The 26,545-nt window shown below is 37.2% G+C and overlaps 1 protein-coding gene across 7 annotated transcripts in view; it reads left to right on the top strand.

Moving 5' to 3' along the window:
• LOC102396428 (transmembrane 9 superfamily member 2) overlaps nt 1–26,545 on the top strand; it is an 89,218-nt gene that overhangs the window by 24,428 nt on the left and 38,245 nt on the right. For 6 of the 7 annotated variants that reach the window (XM_044936669.2, XM_044936667.2, XM_044936668.2 and 3 more), the window contains exons 7-12: nt 692–803; nt 14,088–14,167; nt 17,188–17,284; nt 17,983–18,115; nt 19,106–19,225; nt 19,418–19,475. In XM_044936669.2, the coding sequence (XP_044792604.1) occupies nt 692–803; nt 14,088–14,167; nt 17,188–17,284; nt 17,983–18,115; nt 19,106–19,225; nt 19,418–19,475 (600 nt within the window). The remainder of the gene's footprint in view (nt 1–691; nt 804–14,087; nt 14,168–17,187; nt 17,285–17,982; nt 18,116–19,105; nt 19,226–19,417; nt 19,476–26,545) is intronic. The other variant, XM_025276146.3, reaches the window with a different exon arrangement.

The raw sequence follows: 26,545 nt of genomic DNA, 5'->3' as shown, positions 1-26,545 counted from the left end.
GTTAACTAATTCAAAAATGAAGCAACATAGTTTCTCCTTTTGATTTTTCTCTCTCTCCTTTATTCTTTTATTTTTCAAGAAATGGAAGAGTCACTTTATTTCTGACCAGGCATTTGCTAGCTTCACCAGTCCTGTCTAGTTTCAAGCTTCTCTAGTTTTTGTTTTCCATCTTTGGGTTTTAATAATCATTCTCTTTTTCAAACACAAAAGGTTCACATAGATATATCCTCAGGCCCTTTTATGGCTAAGCATGGCATTTTACATACAGTAGGCCCTCAAATCTCTGGGTGCTTATAAATATGACTTCTGTCTCATCTATTTGATTTTCTAACTATAGTTGAGGTTACAAGATAGATTTTTTTTTTTAGTATATAGAAGAGAGGGATGGGATGAAAGATGAAAAATAAAGCCATTTACTAACAGAAGGATTAAAAAAAAATTATCCACAGGCAAAGAGAAAGTTCTTAAGTATTGTGTTTTCAGCAGAATATTGAGTCTATTTGCATGTTAGGGACATTTAGAAACAAGAATATTTTAAATTGTAAAGAGTTTTAAATGCAGAATATAATAAAAGGCCCATTTTTATCAGCCTGCTGTTATTACATGCCCAAAGAGCCATGAATCAGAAATTTACAATTTCAATTTGGTATAAAAATTCCCTTCCCTTCCTTTTCTCCCTCTCTTTTACTAGCTACAAACATGTAGATGAAAACCATCTAACTTGCAATGGAACCCCTATGGAAATCCCTGGAGACTCTACAGACAAGTTGAACATCATCTACACTTATTCTGTGAAATTTGAAGTAAGTATTCCATGCCATAATCTTACTTTTTCTTCCAAATCAAGTATATAACTATCCTATGAAATGAAAATAAAGTCGCTCAGTCGTGTCCGACTCTTTGCGACCCGATGGACTGTAGCCTACCAGGCTTGCATTAAAGTCCTAGAAGTAGGAATTTAGGTAACAGGGTGTAAACATTAAAAAGACATATTTATTTGTTTGCCTGCTCTGGGTTTTAGTTGCAGCACACAGGATCTTTGATCTTTGTTGTTGCATGCAAGATCTTTAGTTGCAGCGTGTGGGATCTAGTTCCCTTATCAGGGATCAAACCCGGGACCCTGTATTGGGAGCACAGAGTCTTAGCCACTGGACCACCAGGGAAGTCCCAGGGTGTACACATTTTGATAACACATTACCAAATTCTTCACAAAAAAGTTGCTAGGTTGTTCCCTAGCATGCTCAGCAATACTAGGTTTCTGTCAATTTAAAAAATCTTGCTTCAGAATTTTAATTCTGTGAGTATAACAAAGTGAGATAGATTCATACTAGGCTAACTCCTAAGGGTCCAATATATAAACCAGAACACCAATTTCATAATTTATTTGGAGAAATCTAAATGCCTCGTTGACCACATCATTCATGTTAGCTGGTTAGCACATCTGCCTATGATAAAGAGATATGAGAAAACAAATATAAACAGAATAGAATAAGTAGAAAGTTTCTTGGTGAACATAGGACCCCAGAGAAAAAGGAAGACAAGTATTAAAAGATGATATTCATATGGCACATGGACCAGATATTTATATTCATGGGTCAGGTACTCTTAGCCTTGGACAGTATTAGAGGTACTTCTCCAGAAAATGAACACTGGGGCTTTCCTTTCATAGGGAAAACTTTTTATCACTATGTAGGTATATGTATTTCTCTTTATAGTTTTTCTTAAAGACTATGTGTCATATTTTTGATTCAGCTTTGATTATACTTGATTTTATACAAGGCTTATTTCTTACAGCTTTGGATGTGCTTTCCTGAGACAAAACCCTAATCACCTTATTTGGGATCAGGTCTCAAATCTCTTTGAACACTTACAAATTGTGCTTGGTTTGTGTCATTTCTATAGATGGCCTGACAGCCATTATAACACAATTCTTCCTAATCTCATTCTCAAAGCAATTCCAGTTTGGGGATGCCTTGCTTTTGTCCCTATGTATCACCTAGAGTGGTTATCTCCATTTTATAAATGAGGATCCTGAAGCCCAGTGAGCTGAAGTAATTTTCTCCAGATCATAGCTAGCAGGAGGTGGAAGTGATATTCAAACTCAGGTCTGTTTGGCCCCAAACTCATAGTTTTTCCACTATTCCATTCTGGCTGTCTATATTAAAGGTCTATTATATTTTCTGCCTACAGAGTTACTGTAAAGAAAATGAGAAGCGTTTATGTTAGAGAGGTGTGTGTGTACTTTGAGTCATCCAGCTAGAGGTCAGGATTACTTGATCCTACATCCTGCAGTTTACCCAAAATACAATTGGTGAAAACAGGCAATTTACCAGTCCAATAAGTATAGTCCAGTCTTCTAATCTCTGGATGAAACACAGAAGTGTAATCTGGGAAAAGGAATGAAGTACACCCTGAAGAAATTAAAATAACCTTTCCCTAGTGATTGAAAATAGTATTCCGACTCCAAGCTATTATCAGAAGTAGATTGAAGAGTGGAAGCTCTTATACATTTTTATCACTTATCAATTGGCTATTAAAATTAAGTGTAGGATGGTAACAGACTTATTTGTGGTGATCATTTTGAAATGTATAGAAATATTGAATCACTATGTTGTGTAACAAGAACTGACAGATTTGTAGGTCAATTATACTTCAAAAACAAACTGAGAGAAAGAGATTAGATTTGTGGTTACTGGAAGCAGGGGATGAGGGGAGGGAGGAATTAAATGATGGTGGTCATAACTACAAACTTGGAGTTATAAGATAAATAAGTGCTAGGGATGTAATGTACATCATGATAAATATAATTAATGCTGTATGTTATATATGAAAGTTGGGAGTAAATCCTAGGAGTTCTGATCTTAAGGAAAACATATTTTTTAATTTCTTTAATTTTGTATCTATATGAGATGATGGATGCTCACTAAACCTATTCTGGTCATGATTTCATGACATATGTTAAGTCCCATCATTATGTTGTACACCTTAAATGTATACAGTGCTGTATATCAATTATACTCAGTAAAGCTGGAAGAAAAAAATAATAAAATAAAAAAATTTAAGTGTAAGAACGCTTATGCTTACAGGAAATGTGAAGGGAAAGCACATCTAAACTGAAGTTTAGACTCAAGCCAGAGGCCTACATGGTATGGTGTTAGTGGTCTGTCTGCCTGCTGGAAGCAACTGTGGCAGTCAAAAGAGCTAAAGTGCAAGTTTAGATGCAGCTGTAGCATATGGGCGGAGAAGGCATGGCACTCCACTCCAGTGCTCTTGCCTGGAAAATCCCATGGATGGAGGAGCCTGGTGGGCTGCAGTCCATGGGGTCGCTGAGGGTCAGACACAACTGAGCGACTTCACTTTCACTTTTCACTTCCATGCATTGGAGAAGGAAATGGCAACCCACTCCAGTGTTCTTGCCTGGAGAATCCCAGGGACGGGGGAGCCTGGTGGGCTGCCGTCTATGGGGTCACACAGAGTTGGACACGACTGAAGCGACTTAGCAGCAGCAGCAGCAGCGTAGCATATGGGGGTTTTGGGGGAATTGCCTTATTTGGGGTTAGATCTCAACTCCTTGTTCTTTAACTTCCTTAATCCTGGGAGCTATTTCAGAAGAGGAATTTTCCTTCCCATTGAAACTCATTTAAGGTGCTTAGAAGGCCTGTGGCTTCCAGATGTGGTACAATGGAAAGAACCAGACAAACCCAAGGTCTGAATCCTGGCTTTGACATTTCTTTGCTGTGTGAACTTGGGCAGGTTACATTGAGCCTGTATTTCCTGACCTGTAAAATGGGGATAAAATAGTCACCTCATGTGATTGCTAGCAGAGATAAGTGAACAAACATATAAAATACTTAGCACAGCTCCTAGCCAGTAGTAGACACACAGTGTTTCCTATGCCTTCTCTCAGATACAGGACCGCTTGCTTTACAGGTGTCTTATGCAAAAGTAGCTCATAGGTGCAGAGTACACTTATACAGTGAGAATGCACTAAGCCACAATATTCTTTTTTTGCCTTTACTTAATTGCTTTTAACCACAATATTCTGTATTTGAACACCAGAAAGTTGCTGTTACAGTTGTGGGGAGGGCGCCAGGAAGAGTGGTTATGAATATCTCTGATGGTGCTGTTTCTTTATTTTCTGTCTTGGGTTGAAAATGTTTGTGTTTTTTTTTTTAAATTTTTTACCCAGTGATAATCGTACATATCAACATGTTCCAAAGTGCATTCCCAAGAATGCTAGTCAAATAAGTTTGGAAAATGCTACTTCCTACTGTGCTTTTGTAGCTTCACAAAGCACATGAGTGTTTGATATTGTTTTTTAGTTGCAATGTTTGACTTTTTTCGACCCTATGGACTGTAGCCCACTGGCTTCCTCTGTCCATGGAATTTCCCAGGCAAGAATACTGGAGTGGGTTGCCATTTTCTTCTCTAGGAGACCTGCCCGACTCAGGGATCAAATTCACACTCCTGCTTGGTAGGCAGATTCTTTATTGCTGAATCACCTGGGAAGCCCACATTAGTGTTTTAAAGTCTCCTAAGAGAGAAACCTTTGACTGAGTCTAACTCAACAGTTTAGACTCGTCTTTGACTATGGAGTACTATTCTGGAGTAACATTTCTATCCCACTGCAGATTCTACTATGTGTACACTAGGTGTATATGGTTGTTGTGTCTTACAGTAGCTTACAAGATTCTATTAAACTAGAAATTTTTACATTTTAAATTAAAAAAATTTATTTAACTATAGGTGATATACAATGTCATGTAAGTTTCAGGTGTACAGCACAGATTCAGTTACACACACGCATATATATATATATATATATATATATATATTCTTTTTTAGATTCTTTCCCCTTATAGGTTATTACATAATAGCGAGTATAGTTTCCTGTGCTATTTAGTAGGTCCTTGTCAGTTGTTTTAAGTAAAAAAAAAATTATAGTAGTAATTCATGTTCATTGTAAAAATATAGAAAGATCACAAAATGTAAATAAAAGTCATTTAGAATACCACCATGTGCTGAGAACCACCATGAAAATTTTGCTGTATGGAATTAAGAGATAATTCTGAAATCAGACAGCTGGGTTTGAGTGCCTGTTTTCTACCACTACTTACTGTACTAGATCTTGCCTACCATTTACCACTTCAATCTTCAGTTTCTTCATTTGTAAAATGGGGTCAATAATAGTAATTATCTACATCACAGGTGTGAAATTGAAATAAGGAAATATAACTAAAGGCACGTGGTATGGTTTCTGACACAAAGAAGGAGCTCAAACAATGCTTGCTACTAGTGGTATCATTAGGTTGTAAGAATTGGATGAGCTACATTGTTTTGTAACCTGCCCTTTTAACTTAACCATATGATGTAAACACTTGCCATATGATTAAATTTTCTTCTGCATTATTTAAATTTAAACTGGGTGAGATTATATTATTTTAAATTTAATATTATGCAAATGAAAGTTCAATTCTCTACAATAAAAAATTGTATTGAACCTATAACATAGCTTTCAGTGGACAAATGAGAAGCTGTGTACTTAATTATCATTTATTGAATTGCTTCAGTGGGAATGACAGAATTTGAAAATAAGTCTCTTTTTCTGGATTTTCCCAGTGGTTCAGTGGTTAGAACGCCTTGCTTCCAATGCTGGGGGCACAAGTTCAGTCCCTGGTCGGGGAATTAACATCCCACATGCCAGACAGTGCAGTAAAGAGGAAAAAAAAGAAAATAAGTCTCCTTTCATCCTCCAACTAAATAATTGATTCAGGTCAATAATTGATTAAAGGATATTAAAACTGTAGATGACTGAGTGCTGGAGAAACTGGGTTATTCTCACAGTCACAAAGTAGCACTCCATAGATTATTTTCTAATTGTAAATGGGAAAATATAAAAATAAATGGATAAAATAAAGATGATAAATAGGAATTCATACTGATCTCTCTGACTGCAGTGGTCGTGCTAGCCCTTTCCCCTTGCTGATCTGTAACTTCTTTCTCCGATATTGAGAAACCTGGCTCCCATTATCCACAAGTTCAGTTCAGTGGCTCAGTCGTGTCTGACTCTTTGCGACCCCATGAACCACAGCACACCAGGCCTCCCTGTCCATCACCAACTCCCGGAGTCCACCCAAACCCATGTCCATCGAGTTGGTGATACCATCCAACCATCTCATCCTCTGTTGTCCCCTTCTCCTCCTGCCCTCAATCTTTCCCAGCATCAGGGTCTTTTCAAATGAGTCAGCTCTTCGCATCAGGTGGCCAGAGTATTGGAGTTTCACCTTCAACATCAGTCCTTCCAATGAACACCCAGGACTGATCTTCTTTAGGATGGACTGGTTGGATCTCCTTGCAGTCCAAGGGACTCTCAAGAGTCTTCTCCAACACCACAGTTCAAAAGCATCAATTCTTTGGTGCTCAGCTTTCTTCACAGTCCAACTCTCACATCCAAACATGGGAAAAACCATAGCCTTGACTAGACAGACCTTTGTTGGCAAAGTAATGTCTCTGCTTTTTAATATGCTGTCTAGGTTGGTCATAACTCCTTCCAAGGAGTAAGTGTCTTTTAATTTCATGGCTGCAATCACCATCTGCAGTGATTTTGGAGCCCAGAAAAATAAAGTCAGCCACTGTTTCTGCTGTTTCCCCATCTATTTGCCATGAAGTGATGGGACTGGATGCCATGATCTTAGTTTTCTGAATGTTGAGCTTTAAGCCAACTTTTTCATATATAGTTTATATAATGATTTTGTTCAGAAGTTACTGAAGGATGGGACCATAATGATTAACATTTAAATGAAGACCTTTTATTCATCTGTTTATATAACAAATATTTTTGAGGGTCTATTATGTTCCTGGGCTTCTCTGGTGGCTCAGCAGTAATGCAATGCAGGAGACATAAGAATTACACTTAGAAGAAAGGGAAGGTGTAAATCTAGTGCAGTATTATTAATGTCTCTAGTTGGTGACATGGTGCTTCCCTGGTGGCTCAGTGGTAAAGAATCCACCAGCCAATGCAGGAGATGCGGGTTCGATCCCTGGGTCAGGGAGATCCCCTGGAGGAGGGCATGACAACCCATTCCAGTATTCTTGCCTGGGGAATCCCATGGACAGAGGAGCCCGGCGGGCTACAGTCCACCGGGTCGCAAAGAGTTGGACACAACTGAGCGACTTGGCATGCATGATTATGTGCCTAGCATGGGAATTTTTATAAAGTACCTAGTTTAACTTTATTTTTCATACTTAACTCTGAAGGCAGGTATTTTAAATCCCCATATTTTTTTTTTGGCCTCTTGGCTTGCAGAATCTTAGTTCCTTGATCAGGGATTGAACCCAGGCCACAGCAATGAAAGTGCCAAGTCCTAACCACTGGACCACCAGCAATTCCCTTTAAATCTTCATTTTATAGACTATAAAACTGAGACTCATAAAGTCACTTGCCCAAGGTCACAAATGTAAAGGATTATAAATCTAGATTAAGTTGGCTACAGAATCCAGGCTCTTAAAACAGCCGCTTTAATGGTGTGAGTTTATTTTAATTTTTTATCTATTTATTTTTTGACACGTGAAATCTTGCTTCCCTGACTGCCAGGGAAGTCCCCAAGGTATGAGTTTACAATGGGCAGGAACTATGCCTGGGAACAAAGGGTGGGGATGGGAGGGCTTTACAGACAGCCCCCAGGGGAGGGCGGGGCTCTGGCAGGAAGACAGTGTCTAGAGGCCAGCAGGCCCTGGGGCATCCAGAAGGCGAGGCCCTGGGGGGTTGGTGGAGGGGCTGGATTGGTTCCCAGAAGCCCCGGGGTTCTGGTGGGCAGGGGAGGCCAGATCCCACCATCTAGGCCCAGGCTGGGCAGAACTCCCAGGTGCTAGGAAGACTTTTTAACAGAGAGGCCTTGAGCTAGTCCTTGAAGGATGCTGAGGATGGTTTGGATAGCATGGGTAGAATGTGTAAGGCATTTTGGGAAAGGTCATAGACTGAGTTAAAAGACCTGGAATTTAGGAATTTGGAGGGGGGCTAGAGGAAGGGCTTTCCAGGTGAGAATGTACATGTGTATGTGGGGAACAGTGAATAGATTTGTCTGAAAGAAATTTTTTCATTTGTTTATTCATTCAGCAATAGGTAATAAGTGCATCCTAGGTGCCAGGTGTTAAGTCCTGGGTATATAAAGGCCAAAAAGATTCAGTATAACACCCCAGACTTTAATCGTTTATGTGTAAACAGTATTCGTAGAAAGGTAGATTTGAAACACATTTTGAATGGCCTTGAATGCCGGGCTAAGGTATTTCTACTCATCATATTTTACTTTAGAAAACTTACTGTTTATACCACCAATTAAAGATTTTTTTGATTTCACTCTAATCACATTAATTTTAGCTATGTATCTGTGTATGTGAGTTATATAAGCTTTAGCTGTGGGCTAGCTTGAGACCCTAGCCACAGGTCTTGCATTTTTTTGCAAGATGCATTCCTGATTTTCAGGCACTATAGACCAATAACTGAATTTGAGAATCAGAGAATTTTGGTACTGGTTTACTTCAAACTCATACTTGACCTTGAGCAGGTTCATTTTCTTTTCTGGACTTCAGTTTCCCCATAGTAAAGTGAGGGAATGGAGCTCAACCCTATCAGATTAATATCTTCTTTTAATAACAAATGTTTTATCCTTTTCCCTTTGCTGTTGTAAAATAATTTTAATAGATACTAGATAATTACACTTGTCTTACACATAGTTTCAAGAGACATCAGTATAATACCACAACTATAATATAAAGGAGAAATTAAAAAATCAATTTTTAATAAGATATATTTCAGTCATTGTTAGATGCTTGCACCTATGTGCATTTGCATGCTCAGTCATGTCCCACTCTATGGGACCCTGTGGACTACATACAGCCTACCAGGTTCTTGGTCCATGGGATTTTCCTGGCAAGAATACTGGAGTATATTGCAATTTCCTCCTCCAGGGACCTATGTGTATAATCATTGTAAATATGATATATATATGAATACAGATGAATGTGAGACTATTGTATATTGGTGGCTCAAATATCACATCTTTCTAAAGGATGCCATGATTTTCTGAGATGTTGATCAATTTTAATAAAGTTTCAAGCCAAACAGTACCATTTTCCCTCAATTTACATGGTAGTTGCATTCCTGGGGGAAAAATAAATGTATATTAACTTGCTTGCCAATGCAGCAGATGCCGGAGACAAGAGTTCGATCCCTTGGTCAGGAAGAGCCCCTGGAGGGGGGTACGGGAACCAACTCCATTATTCTTGCCTGGAGATTCACATGGACAGAGAAGCCTGGCGGGTCACGGTCCATGGGTTGCAAAGAGTTGGACATGACTGAAAAGATTTAGCACACAAAAATACTTTAATTGTAAAATGAAGTTAGAATCTAGCTGCAGATAATCATAAGCAGTTTTTCACGCACATAAATGGTGGATGGGGGCTTTTGGAAGTTGTTCTCAATTCTTTGTGTGGGTCTCCCAGTGCCCTGTCTGGCATTCTACTATGCTTCTAATTCCAGTAGTATCCTCGCATCGTTTCATTATGTCCCCTAGAGGGTGCTGTTCTCCCTCTTGAAAACAACTAGACTAAAAGAAGCTCTAGTTGCCTACCCTTTGATTTCTTTGATTCCCTGCAGGTGTTTTTACTGAGTGAAACCCATCATACACTGGGTCCTGAATCAAGAGCTCTCATCTATATTTCTGCCTTTGCTTCTTGTGATTTCATTAGAAAGAGCATTAAAGACCTGCCTACCTCATATGCTTTTATGTCTTATAAAAGATTTTGAAACTCTGGGATGTAAAGATGCAGAATAATTACTTTTAAATGAATTTAAAAAATGGGTTCCACCATTTAGTTATCTTTTTACATTTGTCATTTTGTCTCAAATATGCCTTAGGATTTTAAAATAATTTCTTATTGTCTTATGGAGGAGTAGTATGTGTTGTGGACTGTTATTTCCAGCAGATGGCAATGTTTGGTGCAAAAACTACTTGATTTAACAACTGCAGATTTTCTAGGCTCTCTTTGTATTTAAAAGCCAAACTTCATCATGTATATTTGAAAGTATCTCTTTTTTTTACGTTTTATTTTTTCTTCCAGTTTTATTGAGCTATAATTGATATACAGCATGGTATGAGTTTAGGGGCTTCCCAGGTGGTGCAGTGGTAAAGAATTCTTCTGCCAATGCAGGAGATGCAAGAGATGTGGATTCAATCCCTTTGTCGGGAAAATCCCCTGGAGCAGGGCATGGCAACCCACTCGAATATTCTTGCCTGGGAAATCCCATGGACAGAGGAGTCTGGTGGGCTACGGTCCATGGGGTCACAGAGTTGGACACAACTGAGTGACTGAGTACTGTATGAGTTAAAGGTGTACAGCATTATGGTTTGACTTATATCATGAAATGATGACCACAATAAATGTAGTGAACATTCATCATCTCATATAGATACAAAATTAAAGAAATAGCAAAGCAATATTTTTTCCTTGTGATGAGAACTCTTGGGATTTAATCTTTTAACAACTTTCATATGTAACATACAGCAGTGTTAATTATATTTATCATGTTGCACATTACATCCCTAGTACTTGTTTACCTCATAACTGGAAATTTGTCCCTTTGACCACCTTCATCTAATTCCCCTTCTCCCCACTTCCATCTCTGGTAACTACAAATATGATCCCTTTTTCTGTGGATTGATTTATTTGTTGGTTTTGAAGTATAATTAACTTACAATACTATGTTAGTTCTTGTTTGTTACAAAACAGTGATCCGATATTTCTATCCATTTTAAAATGATCACCACGATAAGTCTAGTCCATCTGTTACCTTACAGAGGTATTACATAATCATTGACTAGATTCCTCACCCTGTACATTTCATACCTGTGACTCATTTATTTTGCAACTGGAAGTTTGGACCTTTTAATTTCCCTCACTTATTTCACTCCTTGTTAAAAGTCTTGATATGCGTTAACTTGCTTAAGGCAATGGACAGTAGTCTGGTGAAGAAATGCATGCAATTCAAATTTTGACAAATTAAGTCACACCTTGTTATAATAATAATATTTTAATAATAAAATGGCTAAGACAAATCCTTTCATGCAATGAATATCTATCCCTGAATTTGTCAGTCTGTCAATTCAGATTTTCTAAAAGTAATTTAGAAACAATTTCATACTACAGAAAAATTGCTAAAATAACACAAAGAACTCTTATAGTCCCTTTAACTAGATACTCCAATGTTTAACATTTTACTTCATTTGCTCCATTGTTTGCTCTTCTCTCTGTGTCCATTATCATTAGTCTTTCTGTGAATCCTTTGAGAGCTAGATGTTGTCTCATCACCCCTAAATCTGCCAGAGTGTCTTTCCCTAAAACAAGTATACAACTGTGCAAACCAGGAATCAATATTGGCATTACAGCATTACATTACCATCTGATTCATATCCATCCATTCAGATTTTGCCAGCTGGCCAACAATATCACTTTTCCCCTTTCTGGTTCAGTATCCTTTCCAGGATTACATGTTATATTTAGTTTTTGATCTCCTCCAATCTGGGCCAGTTCTTCAGTCTTTCCTTATGTTTCATATTCTTGAAAATTTTGAAGAGTACAGACCTTACATTCTGTAGGATGACCATCAACCTGGGTCTGTCTGATGGTTCTTCATGACCAGGCTCAGGCCATGGATTCTCAACAGGAAGACTGCAAAATGATACCTCACATCAGTAGATACAAAATGTCAACCTGACCTTTCATAGATGATGTTCATCATGAACACTGGGTCCTCAGGTGTTAGCTAAAGTCTACTGTTGAATTAAAAGTCATTTCAATTAAAATCCATCATTTCCATTTTTTTAAAAGCAGTGTACATTGACTTTCTTCATACCCATCCCCCACACTTTACAAAAAACATAGATACCTAATTTTATTAATTTTTTCTGCCCATTTAAAATTTTTTTAAATTATTAAAGAATGATAATACATCTATAGGAGACTTGGAAAATACAGAACAAAGTTACTCATAGTTCCATTATATATTACAATTATTTTTAAGTAGATAAATTAAGATTTTTAGTTGGAGCTTCAATATCAAACTCTCAAACATTAATAGGATGAATAGACAGAAAAGTAGAAGGCTATAGCAGACCTGAAAAGTACTATGAACAATTTAACGTAATTAAGATTTATACAATTTTCATACAACAGCAGGATACAAATTCTATTCAAGTTCCCATAGACTATAAATCAGGAGACCCTAGAACATATCCATGGACATAAAACAAGGTGCAAAATTTCATGGTCTAAAAGTATTGAAATCATACAGAGTCTGTTTTCTTATCACTGGAATTATTTTAGAAATCATTATCAAAAGATATTTGAAAATAAACCACATAATTTCAAGCGCAATGTGACATTTACCAGGAGAGATCTTTGACTTAGCCGTTGAAAGCCTCAATGAAGTTAAAAGACTGAAGAAACACAGTGGGTGATTGCAGAGAAGAAAGCATTTAAATGAGAAACTAATTAAAATGAGAAATTAATATTAAAGGTACTTTAAAAACCCTATTTTTTTTAAATTAAATATCCACTTTTTAAATGATGGGTGCAGATACCAAATTTTAAATAATAAGTCATATTTGCTCAGTTTGTTACCTGTGTTTTCCTTTTGCTAAGAGTATGCCATTAATTTAAGGGGTAATAATACCACATTAATGGTTTAAATGTTTATCAGGGATTATCTTTTGAGATATTCATTTATTGGGGCTATTTTATAAGAAAGCTATTGAAAGGTTCAGTTTGATCATACATCAGCAGAAACAACTGGTGATTATATTTTCTTAGGTTTTAATAAGTATTGAGAACCACAATATTAAAAAACTTTTTATCAGTTTGTTGCTGAAACATTTCAAAATACTTAAAGTACAAAAGTAAAATATTAGAATATTCTGTAAGAAATAATGACAGAAATTGAATACTGTTTTCTAAGTAAACAAAATAATAATAAACCTATTTGCAGGAGGTGGATTTGGTGTGTTGTAGTGAAGCAAGTTGTCTTATAGTTCAAAATTTTAGTTCAATTTAAATAATAATATTGATAATACTTATATGTGGTGAAGGCTTCAAACCATATAGAAAATGTATAAGTAAAATTCTGCCTTCCTTTACTACCCTTCCCCTAATTTCTAGTCTCTTCCTCCGAAAGTATAACCATTGTTTTTTCTTCCAGAAAAATGTTTGCATCTACAAAATATGTATTTTTTTTGGAGGGGGAATAGAATCTTGCTGTACATACATGTCTTACTATGTACTTTTCACCTTTATTTTTTCATTTAATGCTATTTCATAGACATGTCATCACCTAGAGATGTACATCCTTCTTTTTAATGGTTACATAGTATTTCTTAGCATGGACTACCATAGTTTGTTTATTCCTATTCTGATGGGGATTTTTGATTATTTTTAGGTTTTTAAATTTAAAAACAAACCACAGTGACTCTCATTATATATGCCTATAAAGTTTCAATTAAGATGAAAATGTGGTCTGGACAAAAAGAAATGAAGTATGGGGTGGATTTAGGGTGACAGAAAAATAACAAAAAGGTGCTATTATTTCTGATGAACAGTAAACTAAATTTTTTTTCCTAGTCCCTTTCTGAAATGAGATAGTGAAGTGAAATTGCTCAGTCTTGTCTGACTCTTTGTGACCCCATGGACTGTAGCCTACAAGGCTTCTCAGTCCATGGGATTTTCCAGGCAAGAGTGCTGGAGTGGGTTGCCATTTCCCTCTCCAGGGGATCTTCCCAACCCAGGGATTGAACCCGGGTCTCCTGCATTGCAGGCAGATGCTTTACCATCTGAGCCACCAGGGAAGCCTGAAATGAGATAGGATATCAGTAAATAAAAGTAAGATGAAAATGTCAGGCTAGATTGCATGATTCCATGAAGTTAGCAGTAAAGAAATGGAGAATGTACAGGCAGAATAACTTTCTGTTTTAGGATTATAACCTTTAATAAAAGGTCAGTTAAAATTGGTCATGTGATTTTTGTATTTTTGTTTCTAGGAAAACAAACAGATCAGGTGGGGTTCTAGGTGGGATTATATTTTGGAATCTATGTCTCATACCAGCATTCAATGGTTTAGGTAAGCACTTTATGGATTAAAGAGTAAGTAGCTTCACGGTAGGAAATGTATATACACATACACACATATATATGCATATGTGTATTTTAAAAATTATTTTGTTACCAGAGATGATCTTTTGTTCCTTCCAGTTTTATTGAGATATAATTGACATATAATAGTATAAGTTTAAAGTGTGCAGAATAATGATCTGACTTGTATTGATGACCACACTAAGTTTAGTGAATATCAGTCATCTCCTATAGATACAAAATGAAAGCAATGTAAAAAATTTCCCCTCAGTGATGAAAACTCTTAGGATTTACAGTCTTAACAACTTTCAGTATAACGTACATTAGTGTTAATTATATTTATCATATTGTACATTATATCTCTAGTACTTATTTATCTTACAACTGCAAGTTTGTACCTTTTAATTACTTCACCCAATTCCCTTTCCCCCAACCCCCTATCAGAGATGATCTTGAGTGACAGTTGTTCTTCTCTCTGGCTAATTTCCCCTCTTCTTCTCCTCCCCCACCTCTCTACATACACAAAGAGAAACAAAAAGGAAAATCTGTTGTAAATATACTAATGTTTATGCTCAAGGGAAAAAGAAGGCTGAGATGTCCAAGAGATAGCATGTCTGCGTGTAAAGAGTAATACATGCTGGGAAGTAGGCAGGATAGGACTGTGATAGTGGACCCTGTGCAGAAGATGGAAGGAGAACAAGACAGATGCTTTCATTTGTGGGGTCAGAAAGTCTGAGCAAAGTAGTGTAGGAAAAGCAGTAACCAACTGGGGTGGAGGAAGGTAAAGATGTCATGAAACACTGGGAAAAGAGCAGAGAAAGATGAAAAGATTACAGATGAGAAACCAAAGCACTGCAAGTGGTCACTTAATCAAGGCAAGTCATTTAGATGAGGCAATTGTGTGGAGACAATGTCTGTGAGTGAAGGTCGATTCATTCTCCAGGTGTTCATTTTCATCCCTATTAGGATGCCAAGCACTAGGGGAGGTGCTCAGACATGGCAGTGAATAAGGCACCCAGGCTTCTGCTTGCAGGAAGCTTACATTCTAGTGGAATCACAGTGAAGGGACTTGATTCCTCAGGAATCTTCAACAGGATCAAACCACAGAGTTAGAAGTCCTTCATGACTGTGGATGGAATAGTTTCAACATGAAACTGAAGGATGGACCAGCTGAGACTGTGATGATTGAGGCTTTCCTAAAGTGCTGACAGCGATCATAGGATCTTCAGTTAGTAATTTAGGAGACTGATCAGAGAAGCTGATGAGAAATAGATGAAACTGTACACATAGTACCTTTCCCCCTTCATCTCTTATAATAAAGCAGTTTTGGATGGAGGAAGACTATAAAGGTAAAGATGAAAGTAAAGTGAAAGTGAAGTCGCTCAGTCGTGTCTGACTCTTTGCGACCCCATGGACTGTATCCTACCAGGCTCCTCTGTCCATGGGATTTTCCAGGCAATAGTACTGGAGTGGAGTGCTATTTCCTTCTCCAGGGGATCTTCCCGACCCCGGGATCAAACCCAGGTCTCCCACATTGTAGACAGACGCTTTACTGTCTGAGCCACCAGGGAAGTCCAAAAGATGAAAGTAAGGAAGGGTATAATTCTATGAGTATGGTCTTCTGAGGTAATGATTTTCCTTATACTGCCATTGCCTTTGTTTTTAAAAAAATATTTTATTTTGGGATGGAGGACACATGTACACCCATGGCTGATTCATTTCAATGTATGGCAGAAACCACCACAATATTGTAAAGTAATTAGCCTCTAAGTAAAATTAATTAAAGAAATATTTTATTGGTGTATAGTTGCTTTACAATATTGAGGTAGTTTCTGCTGTACAGCAGAGTGAATCAGCTATGTGTTTACATATATCCCCTCTTTTTTGGATTTCCTTCCCATTTAGGTCACCACAGAGCACTGAGTAGGGTTCCCTGAGCTAACAGTAGGTTCTCATTAGTTATCAACTTTATTTTTTAAAATTTCATTTTATTGAAGTACAGTTGATTTACAATGCTATTGCCTTTAAAGTGAGAATAGCTCCCATTCTCCTCCTCCTCTTATTTCTATCCTCACTCTTCCTTCTCCTCTACCTCCTTGTCCTCCTCATTATAATGATCATATCTTAACTTTTCTAGAAAATCTTCTGTTGGGGCAATAGTCCACGTCCCATTTTGTCACACCTCCAAGGAGTCTCTTCAAATAAAATTTTTTAAAATGGTTTCTTTAAAGGGGTCATGAAAGGAAAGGGCATCCAGATCAATGGTGGGGCTAATCTCTAGTATTAATATTTATGATGTAATAATAAATGTACTTTAGTTTCTGTCTCGAGCTAATTTACTTATGACATTTAACAGACATTTTAGACATCTTAGCGGCACTTTTCTACAGCAGTGCTGGTCTTTTCAGAGATTCTGGTGAAACTTTTTTAAATGTGTCTGGATTTGGCTGGGTGGTGGGATGGCTAAAGGTCTTGGTTTTCATTTGGACATAATTTTTAAGATTCAGTTTTGGAACCAGTAAGAGCTGGTAGGTAAGTGGTCCATGGGATCTTTACCCTGAAACTTGATAAAGACTTGATAAAGTTAAAAGTCTTGGTCCATCTAAGGATCTACCCAAGGACAGTCAGGCAGTCATCAATTTAACCTTGACTCCTGGACTTCCATTCTCAGTTTCATGTTCTGGAACTAAGTTTTCGTTCCTGATCTTTTTCATTTCCCCTTGTTTATTTTTGGGAATGTACTCTTAAAAAATTGTAAAATAACCTTAAGAATAGTGTTGCTTCTATTGCTTAATTGGTAATGAACTTTTGTGATAGAACTTTAAGTTCATTTAATATATTGAGGTATTATCCAAATGTATTAGCCTTTGATCCAAATTTAACTTTAGAAAACTGATTGACATGACAATTTGAATGTCTTTCTTTTACATGTGCACAAATTTTCTTTTTTACTGTTCAAATAAGAAATTTGAGGTTTAACTTCTATTTTTACTTCTTTCCATTTTCTAGTATCTTGAATTCATTTGTCATTGTTCTCTTCTTAACTGGAATGGTGGCTATGATCATATTAAGAACTCTCCACAAAGATATTATCAGATATAATCAGGTTTGTTTTCCTGTAAATAAAAATGCACATATTTGATTAAGCCAATATTTGAATGCCTGCTTTGCCCAGTTCTCAAGGTTGTATTTCTACTTAGAGTATAGCACCTTGAATATAACACATTTTAATGTCTAGTAATTTTGCATATTGTGCTGAATCAAAGTATAGAGTATTGTGTAGATTCTTAAAAAGTATAGGTAAGTTTATTAGAGAGTTATTTGCTATCAACTCTTTGGTTATATACTTTTCCATGTTCTGATCTTTCAAAATATCATTATTTAAGATTTTCATTAATTTGGAACATGAGAATATGTACAAAACATTGCAAAATACTACAATTTAGGGCAAATTTAGTTTTATCTAATTTATACTCTTGACTCTTATGATCATTTATGTATTGATGAAATTTTAATTTCTATAGAATTAGTTGAATTCTTTTTTGTATGTTAAATCATGTTGCTTTTTCCATGAAAATCAAGCCAGTTGTGTGCTTTACATAATTAACACACTCCCTTCAGTGCAAAACTTAGAGAATGGCTCATTTGTATGGCAGGATCACATACCTGCCAGAGACCTACTTTATCCAAAATGAGCCATTAGTTTGTCTTTAGAGGAAAATTAGTTTTCTGCTAACTTTCAGAGCTCTTATAACTTTCTGTCATAATAACTCCTGCGTTTATTAAAGACTTTCTCTTATGCAGGAAGATATCCAGAAGGATTATGGTTGGAAGCTTATTCATGCGGATGTATTCAGACCTCCAAGGCATGGAATGTTGTTATCAATTTTACTGGGTCAAGGAACACAAGTTTTGATTATGACATTTATTACTCTATGTGAGTAGGCTCGGATCAATATGTGTCATCTTCAACATTCTGACATAGGTTAAACTTTGATTCATGTGTACAACAGAACTGTGAAAATTCTACCCTAAAGTTTAAGGAAATGTGTATTTTATAGTATATTTTAATGAGTATTTGTAGTATATTTAAAATAAAATTTGTATTTTCTTTTAAGGGTATGGATCTGAATATGTTCCTATATCAAGGACCTTTCATAGTTTCTTCAGTTCTGAATAATTTATTGTAATGTCCAATATACATGTTCCTTGCTTTGCATGTGGGTAGATCATATTTTAGGTGGGCTCAGGGAATTGTAATTCAGAGATTAGGATTTTGAAATGCTAAGGCAAGCCTAAGCGCTGGTCTTGAAATGTATAAATGAAGTGGCATCGTTAGTAGGTTTACAGTGGCAGATGAACTCTCTCTGCCTTCATTATCAACCAAGAGTAGAGTTTGTCAGTTTTTGATAACCAGAGTGGGGATTTTCACAAACAAAGCTTCTGTAAATAAATGGCTTATTAGGTGTTTCAGATGTCAATGATAACTTCTAAATTTAGCTCTTAAGGTTATGTTTTCCTGGGACCAAGTCTCATTGTGATGTTCCGCCCCCCCCCCCCCCCACCTCGAATAAAAGGAAACAGAAGGAAATTTTTGTGGGGAAAAATGATTTGCTCTTTAGGGAGTGACTACTGGAGTAGGGAAAGGGAAGATCTTCTCTTTGATTTTGATTTAAAATAATATAATTAATGATTTAAACAAGGAGGTTAAAGACTAAATTGAAAACACAGTTTGCCTTGTATGGGATCAGACTTTTCGTTAAGAACAGATTGTCAAAAAATTAGCTAAGTAAGTAACATCAGAGAATTTCCCTGTATGCTGTTCCATAAAAATGTCTTAATAAGGTGTCTTTAATATATTATAAAGCCTTATGTGTTTTGAGGCTATCATTGTCACTGGTTTGATATTTCTTCTTTGTGCTTTTAGTTCTTGCCTGTCTTGGTTTTCTTTCTCCTGCTAATCGTGGTGCTTTAATGACCTGTTCTGTTGTGTTATGGGTCCTTATGGGAGCATCTGCTGGATACGTGTCTGCTAAGGTGTACAAGTGTAAGCATTACTATTATTATTCCAAGTTGGTGTGTTAAATATAGAAATTAAAAAGCTTGAAAATTTAAAAAATTGCATCAGGAATTTTAGCTGACCTAGCAAAATATAATTGTGTCCTCGTTACTGTAAAATATTTGTAAAGTGGACTAAATCTAGTTGCCCTAGTAATTATTCTGTCCTTTACTTCCTCAGCATTTAGAGGTCTGAAGTGGAAGACAAATTTCTTGCTGACGGCACTGCTGTGTCCTGGGTTAGTATATCATGTTCTCCTTTCTCTACACAATTATAATCTTTCTTATACTTTACCTTGGAAAAATCATTGTACACAATAATGAAGAGTAGAATGGAGGTGAGTGACCACTGTTTTTTCTGTGGCTGCAGCATTCTTTTTTGGTATATTTGCATTCTTTTCATCTTTTTGTAACCCTTAGTACAAAGAGATGGTGATGGTGCTGCAGTATTCAGTTTTGATCTTTGTTTTTGAAGCAGGTTTCATAAATGCTCATCTCAGTTATGCATCTTGCCTTATGTATCATGTTAGAGTGGCAGCTTATATACCACATTGTGTTATTCTCCTTGTCTCTGCCTTCTGTGATTATTTCTTCCTATCTCACCTCGTTACTGCAGTATCATTAGTGACTGCAGACCCCAGGCAGAGTCATGGTCAGAGAGGGAGTCAGGGTGGTGCTGCACAGTGGCTCTTAGGGAGCTCTTCTGGTCCCCTAATTCTAAAGATGCAGAATCAACGTGTTCAAGGTCATACGTGAAGTCAGTAATGGAGCTCAGCCTATGTATTGGCTTGGCCAAAAAGTTAATTCAGGTTTTTCCATCTTGTGGAAAAGCGTGAGTGAACTTTTTGGCCAACCCAATATCCCTGACCAGTGCTCTTCCCATAATGCCTCACCAATAAGGTGCTGACTCGTTTTGAGTTTTATCTTCAGATTCTTTAATATGTTTTATCTTAGTCAGCTCGGGCTACTATAACAGAATACCATAGACTGGGTGGCTTAAACAACAGCCATCTATTTTCTCACAGTTGTGGAGGCTGGGAAGCCCAAGATCAGGGCATCAACAGGATAGGGTCCTGGTGAGTGCTCTCTTCTTGGTCGCTGATAGCTGCCATCTTGATGCATCCTTACATGGCAGAGGAAAAGAGAGACACCGAACTCTACAGTATCTCTTCTTGTAAGGGCACTAATGTCATCATGAAGGCTGCACCCTCATGACCTCATCTAAACCTAGTCCCTCTCCCAAGGCCCCATTTGCAAACACCATTACATTAGGAATTAGGGTTTTTAAAAAAAAAAACAAAACAAAAAAAAAACTTTTTATTTTGTTTTGGGGTATATGTGATTGACAATATTGTGATAGTTTCAGGTGAACTGTGAAGGGACTCAACCATACATATACATGTATCCATTCTCCCTTAAACTCCCCTCCCATTCAGACCACCACACGACATTGAGCAAAGTAGGGATTAGGATTTTAATATAAGAATTTTGGGAGAAACAATTCAATCCATAGCATGTTTGATTTAAAAAAATTCTTTCTTTAATATGTTCTGGAGGACTTTTTTTTTTTTAGGAAATGTCATGGATTATATCTTAATTGTTACATGGAACTTAAAAAAAATGTGTTTTTTGGCTGCACTGGGACTTCATTGCTGCATGGCTTTTTCTGTTGTGGAGCACAGACTCTAGGCGTGTGGGCTCAGTAGTTGTGCCTCATGGGGTTAGTTGCTCCATGGTATGTGAAATCTTCCCAGATCAGGGATCAAACCCATGTCCCCTGCATTGGTAGGTGGATTCCCAATCACTGAACCACCAGTGAAGTCCTGTTTTGTGGTCATTTAATTTCTATCTGTTGTAAAATTCCCATGTCCTTAATGCTAGAAGTGTGTCACAATAACGCATATATGTGTGCTCAGTCACTCAGTTGTGTCCGACTCTGTGACTCTATGGACTGTAGCCCACCAGACTTCGCTGTCCATAGGATTTCCCAGGCAAGAATACTGGAGTGGGTTGCCATTTCCTCCTCCAGGGGATCTTCCCAACCCAGGGATCAAAACTGCGTCTCCTGCATCACCCCTCCTTCATCACCTGTATTGGCAGGCAGTTTCTTTACCACTGAGCCACCTGGGAAGCCCCGTCACAATGGTGGAAATTCTATAATGGAAGTTATACGTAATAAATTCAGTTACATTGTATACTAATTAGTGACAAAATGAGAGCAAATGCTCTGTGACTGAGTATAAAGCCATCATCAGTGCAATGCAGTGATAGATGATACATTCAGTAGACTCATAATGTTTTATCTACATCTGGCTTTTCCCCTCAACTCCAGGGAAAGGCTTGAATATTCCAAGTTTGCACATCAAATACATGTACCACAGAGTTTTTGATTTATTTAAAATAAGGACAATGCACTCCTCTTCCCCTTGCCACCTTGAATAGAGCCATCTGCTTTTTCTATAACTCTTTTCAAGGGAACTAGAATGGGTGGTCTTTCCTGAGCTTTAATACCTTTATGTAAGAAAGCAATGTCCTTGATGATATTTCAAATATTTGTTGCTTCAAGTTCAAGACTCAGATGAATCTGAAATTGAGTAACTTTGGCACAAAAGTGCCATTGTGCAAAAGTCATTATACTGGATTGTAATACAAGGGCTATTGCGAGCAAGAACTAGTCAATAAACCATCTACTATTCTCTTCATTATTTAGTTACTCATTCAACTTATTTATTGTATTTTTGAAAAAAATTTTTTACTATATTTAATGCATTATGCTAGGCACTGGAGAGGAAATAAATGTAAATCTCTCCTGAAACTGCCTTCGTGGCTTCAGATGAATAATAATGGCCTATTTTTCATCAGACAGATGTTCCATCTCATTGTAAAAAGAAGTTACGTCATTAGAATAGAAAATTTAAAAGAATTAGAATATGCTGTGTCACTAAGCTTGATTAACTAAATTGAACAATTAATGTCTGGAAATGAATTAGCATTTTCAGTGCACTATGAGCTGTTTTTATCTTGTTTTCTATGGGATCAATTTTGAAGAATGTTTTAGACAGCAAAATTTAAAAATTCCAGTGGAAGTCCCTAATAACATGGCTCAGGGTTACAGGGACTATGAAATGGTTCAGTATCAAATCACAGTTTTATGAAAATGTATTTTTTTAAATTTGAAAAGCAGCTGTTAACAGTAGTTGTCCCCTAGGTGGGTTGCTGCATGGCTGGGGGACAGGAGTGTGAAGGAGACTGTTTTATACTTATTTTCACTGTTTCTCTATGTTTCTTTTTACTTTTCATATTGTATACCATATACATGTGTTCAGTTCAGTTCACTCGCTCAGTCGTGTCTGACTCTTTGCAACCCCATGAATCGCAGCATACCAGGCCTCCCTGTCCATCACCATCTCCCTGAGTTCACTCAAACTCACGTCCATCAAGTCGGTGATGCCTTCCAGCCATCTCATCTTCTGTCGTCCCCTTCTCCTCCTGCCCCCAATCCCTCCCAGCATCAGAGTCTTTTCCAATGAGTCAACTCTTTGCATGAGATGGCCAAAGTACTGGAGTTTCAGCTTTAGCATCATTCCTTTCAAAGAACACCCAGGGCTGATCTCCTTTAGAATGGACTAGTTGAATCTCCTTGCAGTCCAAGGGATTCTCAAGAGTCTTCTCCAACACCACAGTTCAAAAGCATCAATTCTTCGGCACTCAGCTTTCTTCACAGTCCAACTCTCACATCCATACATGACCACTGGAAAAACCATAGCCTTGACTAGACAGACTTTGTTGGCAAAGTAATGTCTCTGCTTTTCAATATGCTATCTAGGTTGGTCATAACTTTCCTTCCAAGGAGTAAGCGTCTTTTAATTTCATGGCTGCAGTCACCATCTGCAGTGATTTTGGAGCCTAAAAAAATAAAGTCTGACACTGTTTCCACTGTTTCCCCATCTATTTGGCATGAAGTGATGGGACCAGATGCCATGATCTTCGTTTTCTGAATAATGAGCTTTAAGCCAACTTTTTCACTCTCCTCTTTTACTTTCATCAAGAGGCTTTTTAGTTCCTCTTCACTTTCTGCCATAAAGGTGGTGTCATCTGCATATCTGAGGTTATTGATATTTCTCCTGGCAATCTTGATTCCAGCTTGTGCTTCCTCCAGCCCAGCATGTCTCATGATGTACTCTGCATATAAGTTAAATAAGCAGGGTGATAATATACAGCCTTGACGAACTCCTTTTCCTATTTGGAACCAGTCTGTTGTTCCATGTCCAGTTCTAACTGTTGCTTCCTGACCTGCATACAGATTTCTCAAGAGGCAGGTCAGGTGGTCTGGTATTCCCGTCTCTCTCAGAATTTTCCACAGTTTATTGTGATCCACATAGTCAAAGGCTTTGGCATAGTCAATAAAGCAGAAAGAGATGTTTTTCTGGAACTCTCTTGCTTTTTCCATGATCCAGCAGATGTTGGCAATTTGATCTCTGTTTCCTCTGCCTTTTCTAAAACCAGCTTGAACATCTGGAAGTTCACAGTTCACGTATTGCTGAAGCCTAGCTTGGAGAATTTTGAGCATTACCTTACTAGTGTGTGAGATGAGTGCAATTGTGTGGTAGTTTGAGCACTCTTTGGCATTGCCTTTCTTTGGGATTGGAATGAAAACTGACCTTTTCCAGTCCTGTGGCCACTGCTGAGTTTTCGAAATTTGCTAGCATATTGAGTGCAGCACTTTCACAGCATCATCTTTCAGGATTTGAAATAGCTCAACTGGATTTCCATCACCTCCACTAGCTTTGTTCGTAGTAATGCTTTCTAAGGCCCACTTGACTTCACGTTCCAGGATGTCTGGCTCTAGGTCAGTGATCACACCATCGTAATTATCAAGAGGTTTAGGGGCTTTCTTAAGTAGATGAGAGGGAGAATCTTAAGGTATTGGGATTCTTATTTGTTAAAATGTGGTAATTTGAAAGAGAGTTTCAGTGCCTCATGGTATGGACATGGACAATGTAAAAATGGTTTTGAATTTAAATGGAGAAGCAGTTCAATTAATGAGCATACACTTCCTAAGAGAAATTGAAAAAAGTAAAATTATTAAATGATGTAATTTTGCTGCATGTAGGCCCAAAAGCGGTAGGTAAGAAAGGGAAGAGTCAGCAGAGGTTGATGGGCATGTACCCAAACTTTAAAAATAGAAGAAGGAAGGTTGAATTCTAGTACTCAGTATTAGCTAAGTGACTTTGGATAAGTCCTATAACCTTTCTGATTGTCCATTTCCTTGCGTGTAATGCTTGTGTCACAGAGTCATTTAGAAAAGTAAATGAGCTAATGGATTGTGAAATTGTTTTGTGAACTACAAAGCATTTTTGGTCACTCTCTTCTTCTGTGTTCCTACTGTTTTATATCTATTATCTGCTACAGTATTTCCTATGTTGTAATTTGTTTATCTCTGTCCGCCACTAGACTGAGCTTTTTCAGAGCAAGGATGTTTGTTTTATATATCTTGGAACACCAGGGCCTAACTCATAGGTACTCAATAAATGTTTGATGAATGTGTGAATAAATGTTTCAAGTAGGAGATGGACCCAGGTGACCTCTTAAGTTTCCTTCTAGTTTTGCTGTTTAAGATTCTATGAAAAGGTCTATAAATAATTAGACATTGACAAAGGAAGAAATACTTAGAATATAAAAACATGAAATGGAAGGACAGTTACAGAATTGTTAAACACATATTAGCATTCTAGAGTGTACTTTCAAAAGGGAAATCGTTGAGATGGGTTAATTGAGTTTATATATAAGAAAGAAGGTTATGATTTGTCAACTGAGAAGTAATTTTTCTGGCTGTGGAAAGATAACAGTTAAAATGAATCTTTCCAAAGCTAGAAAATGTGGCAGAGGAATATTGCAGCTAAACAAATTCATTAGAGCAGAAAGGTATTACAAAAACATTTGAGGAAGTATGGTTAAATCATGGGAAACTAAACTCCCTTATTGAGAAGCCAGAAACTGATGAGACATAAGGTGGAGGTTTTATTGTTGTACATGCTGTTGTTTGAAAGGACTGGAAGCTCTCTCTCCAACAGGAGCAAAGTATGAGCCTTTAAAGAGCAGAATAGATATGCCTACTGAAAAAAGTGTTAATAGAAGAGTCTGTAAATGCAAGGAGGAAAGGTGAAGTAGAAATGGTAAAATGAAAGAATAAATGAATAAAAAAAGAATAAAAGAATAAAATGAAAGAAGGTTTAGAAAGGACAAAATCACTTATAATGAGGGATGGAGAAGGATCCAAAACAATGATCCTAAGTAAGAAATTGAAAATGGAAAATATGAAGGAAGCCTTAAAATACTAGAACTGGAATGGGCCTTGAGAGAATTTACAACTGAAGACTGAAACCAGAGATTCTCTAAACAGTAGATCTCAAAGCCTAACCTGGTGCAGCATCAAGTGGCTGTCACCACATCCCCTGTCTCTGATCTTTGACAAAATGTTTTGGGGAGGAGAAGGTAGATGCGATTGGTCTGGTTGGTTCCTACTGTAGACGCTTTATTATAGCACAGTGGGATGGAGAAAGCTTGCTGTTAAAACACACACACACACACACACACACACACACACACACACATCTGAGTAAGAATCCCAGCTGTTTGATCTTCAGCAAATTACTTACTATCCCTAAAAGATATTCAGAAAGAACTCTATCCATGTAACCTGTTTTACATTTACCTGGGTTGATCATTAATTTTCCTTTTTTTTCTTGTCTGTTCTTCATTTCTTACTCTTTTTAAACTGCTTTCTAAGACATTTCATCAGCTTTATCTTCCAAACCTTTTACTAAGGTTTTAAATTTACCTTATCATTAAAAAAAAAATTGGAGTATAGTTGATTTATAGTGTGTTAGTTTCAGGTGTACAAAACAGTGCTTCAGTTATATGTGTATATATACATATATATATTCTTTTTCAAAGTTATTTCCATATAGGTTATTATAAAATATTGAGTATCATTTCCTATGCTATACAGTAGGTCCTTGCTGATTATCTATTTTATATATAGTAGTGTGTATATAGGACTTCCCTGATGTGTATATATGGGCTTCCCAGGTGGCGTTAGTGGTAAAGAACCTGTCTGCCAATGCAGGAGACACAGGAGACACCGGTTCAATCCCTGGGTTGGGAAGATCCCCTGGTGGAGGAAATGGCAACCCACTTCACTATTCTTGCCTGGAAAAATTCCATGGACAGAGAGGCCTGGTGGGCTACATATGTTAATCCCGACATCCTGATTTATTCCTCTCCTCATCTTTCCTTCCCTGATAGC

The sequence above is a fragment of the Bubalus bubalis genome, chromosome X (genome assembly GCF_019923935.1).
Source record: "Bubalus bubalis isolate 160015118507 breed Murrah chromosome X, NDDB_SH_1, whole genome shotgun sequence".
Taxonomy (NCBI): Eukaryota; Metazoa; Chordata; class Mammalia; order Artiodactyla; family Bovidae; genus Bubalus; species Bubalus bubalis.
The sequence above is the reverse complement of the archived record's forward strand: the minus strand, read 5'-3'. Positions and strand labels throughout refer to the sequence as shown.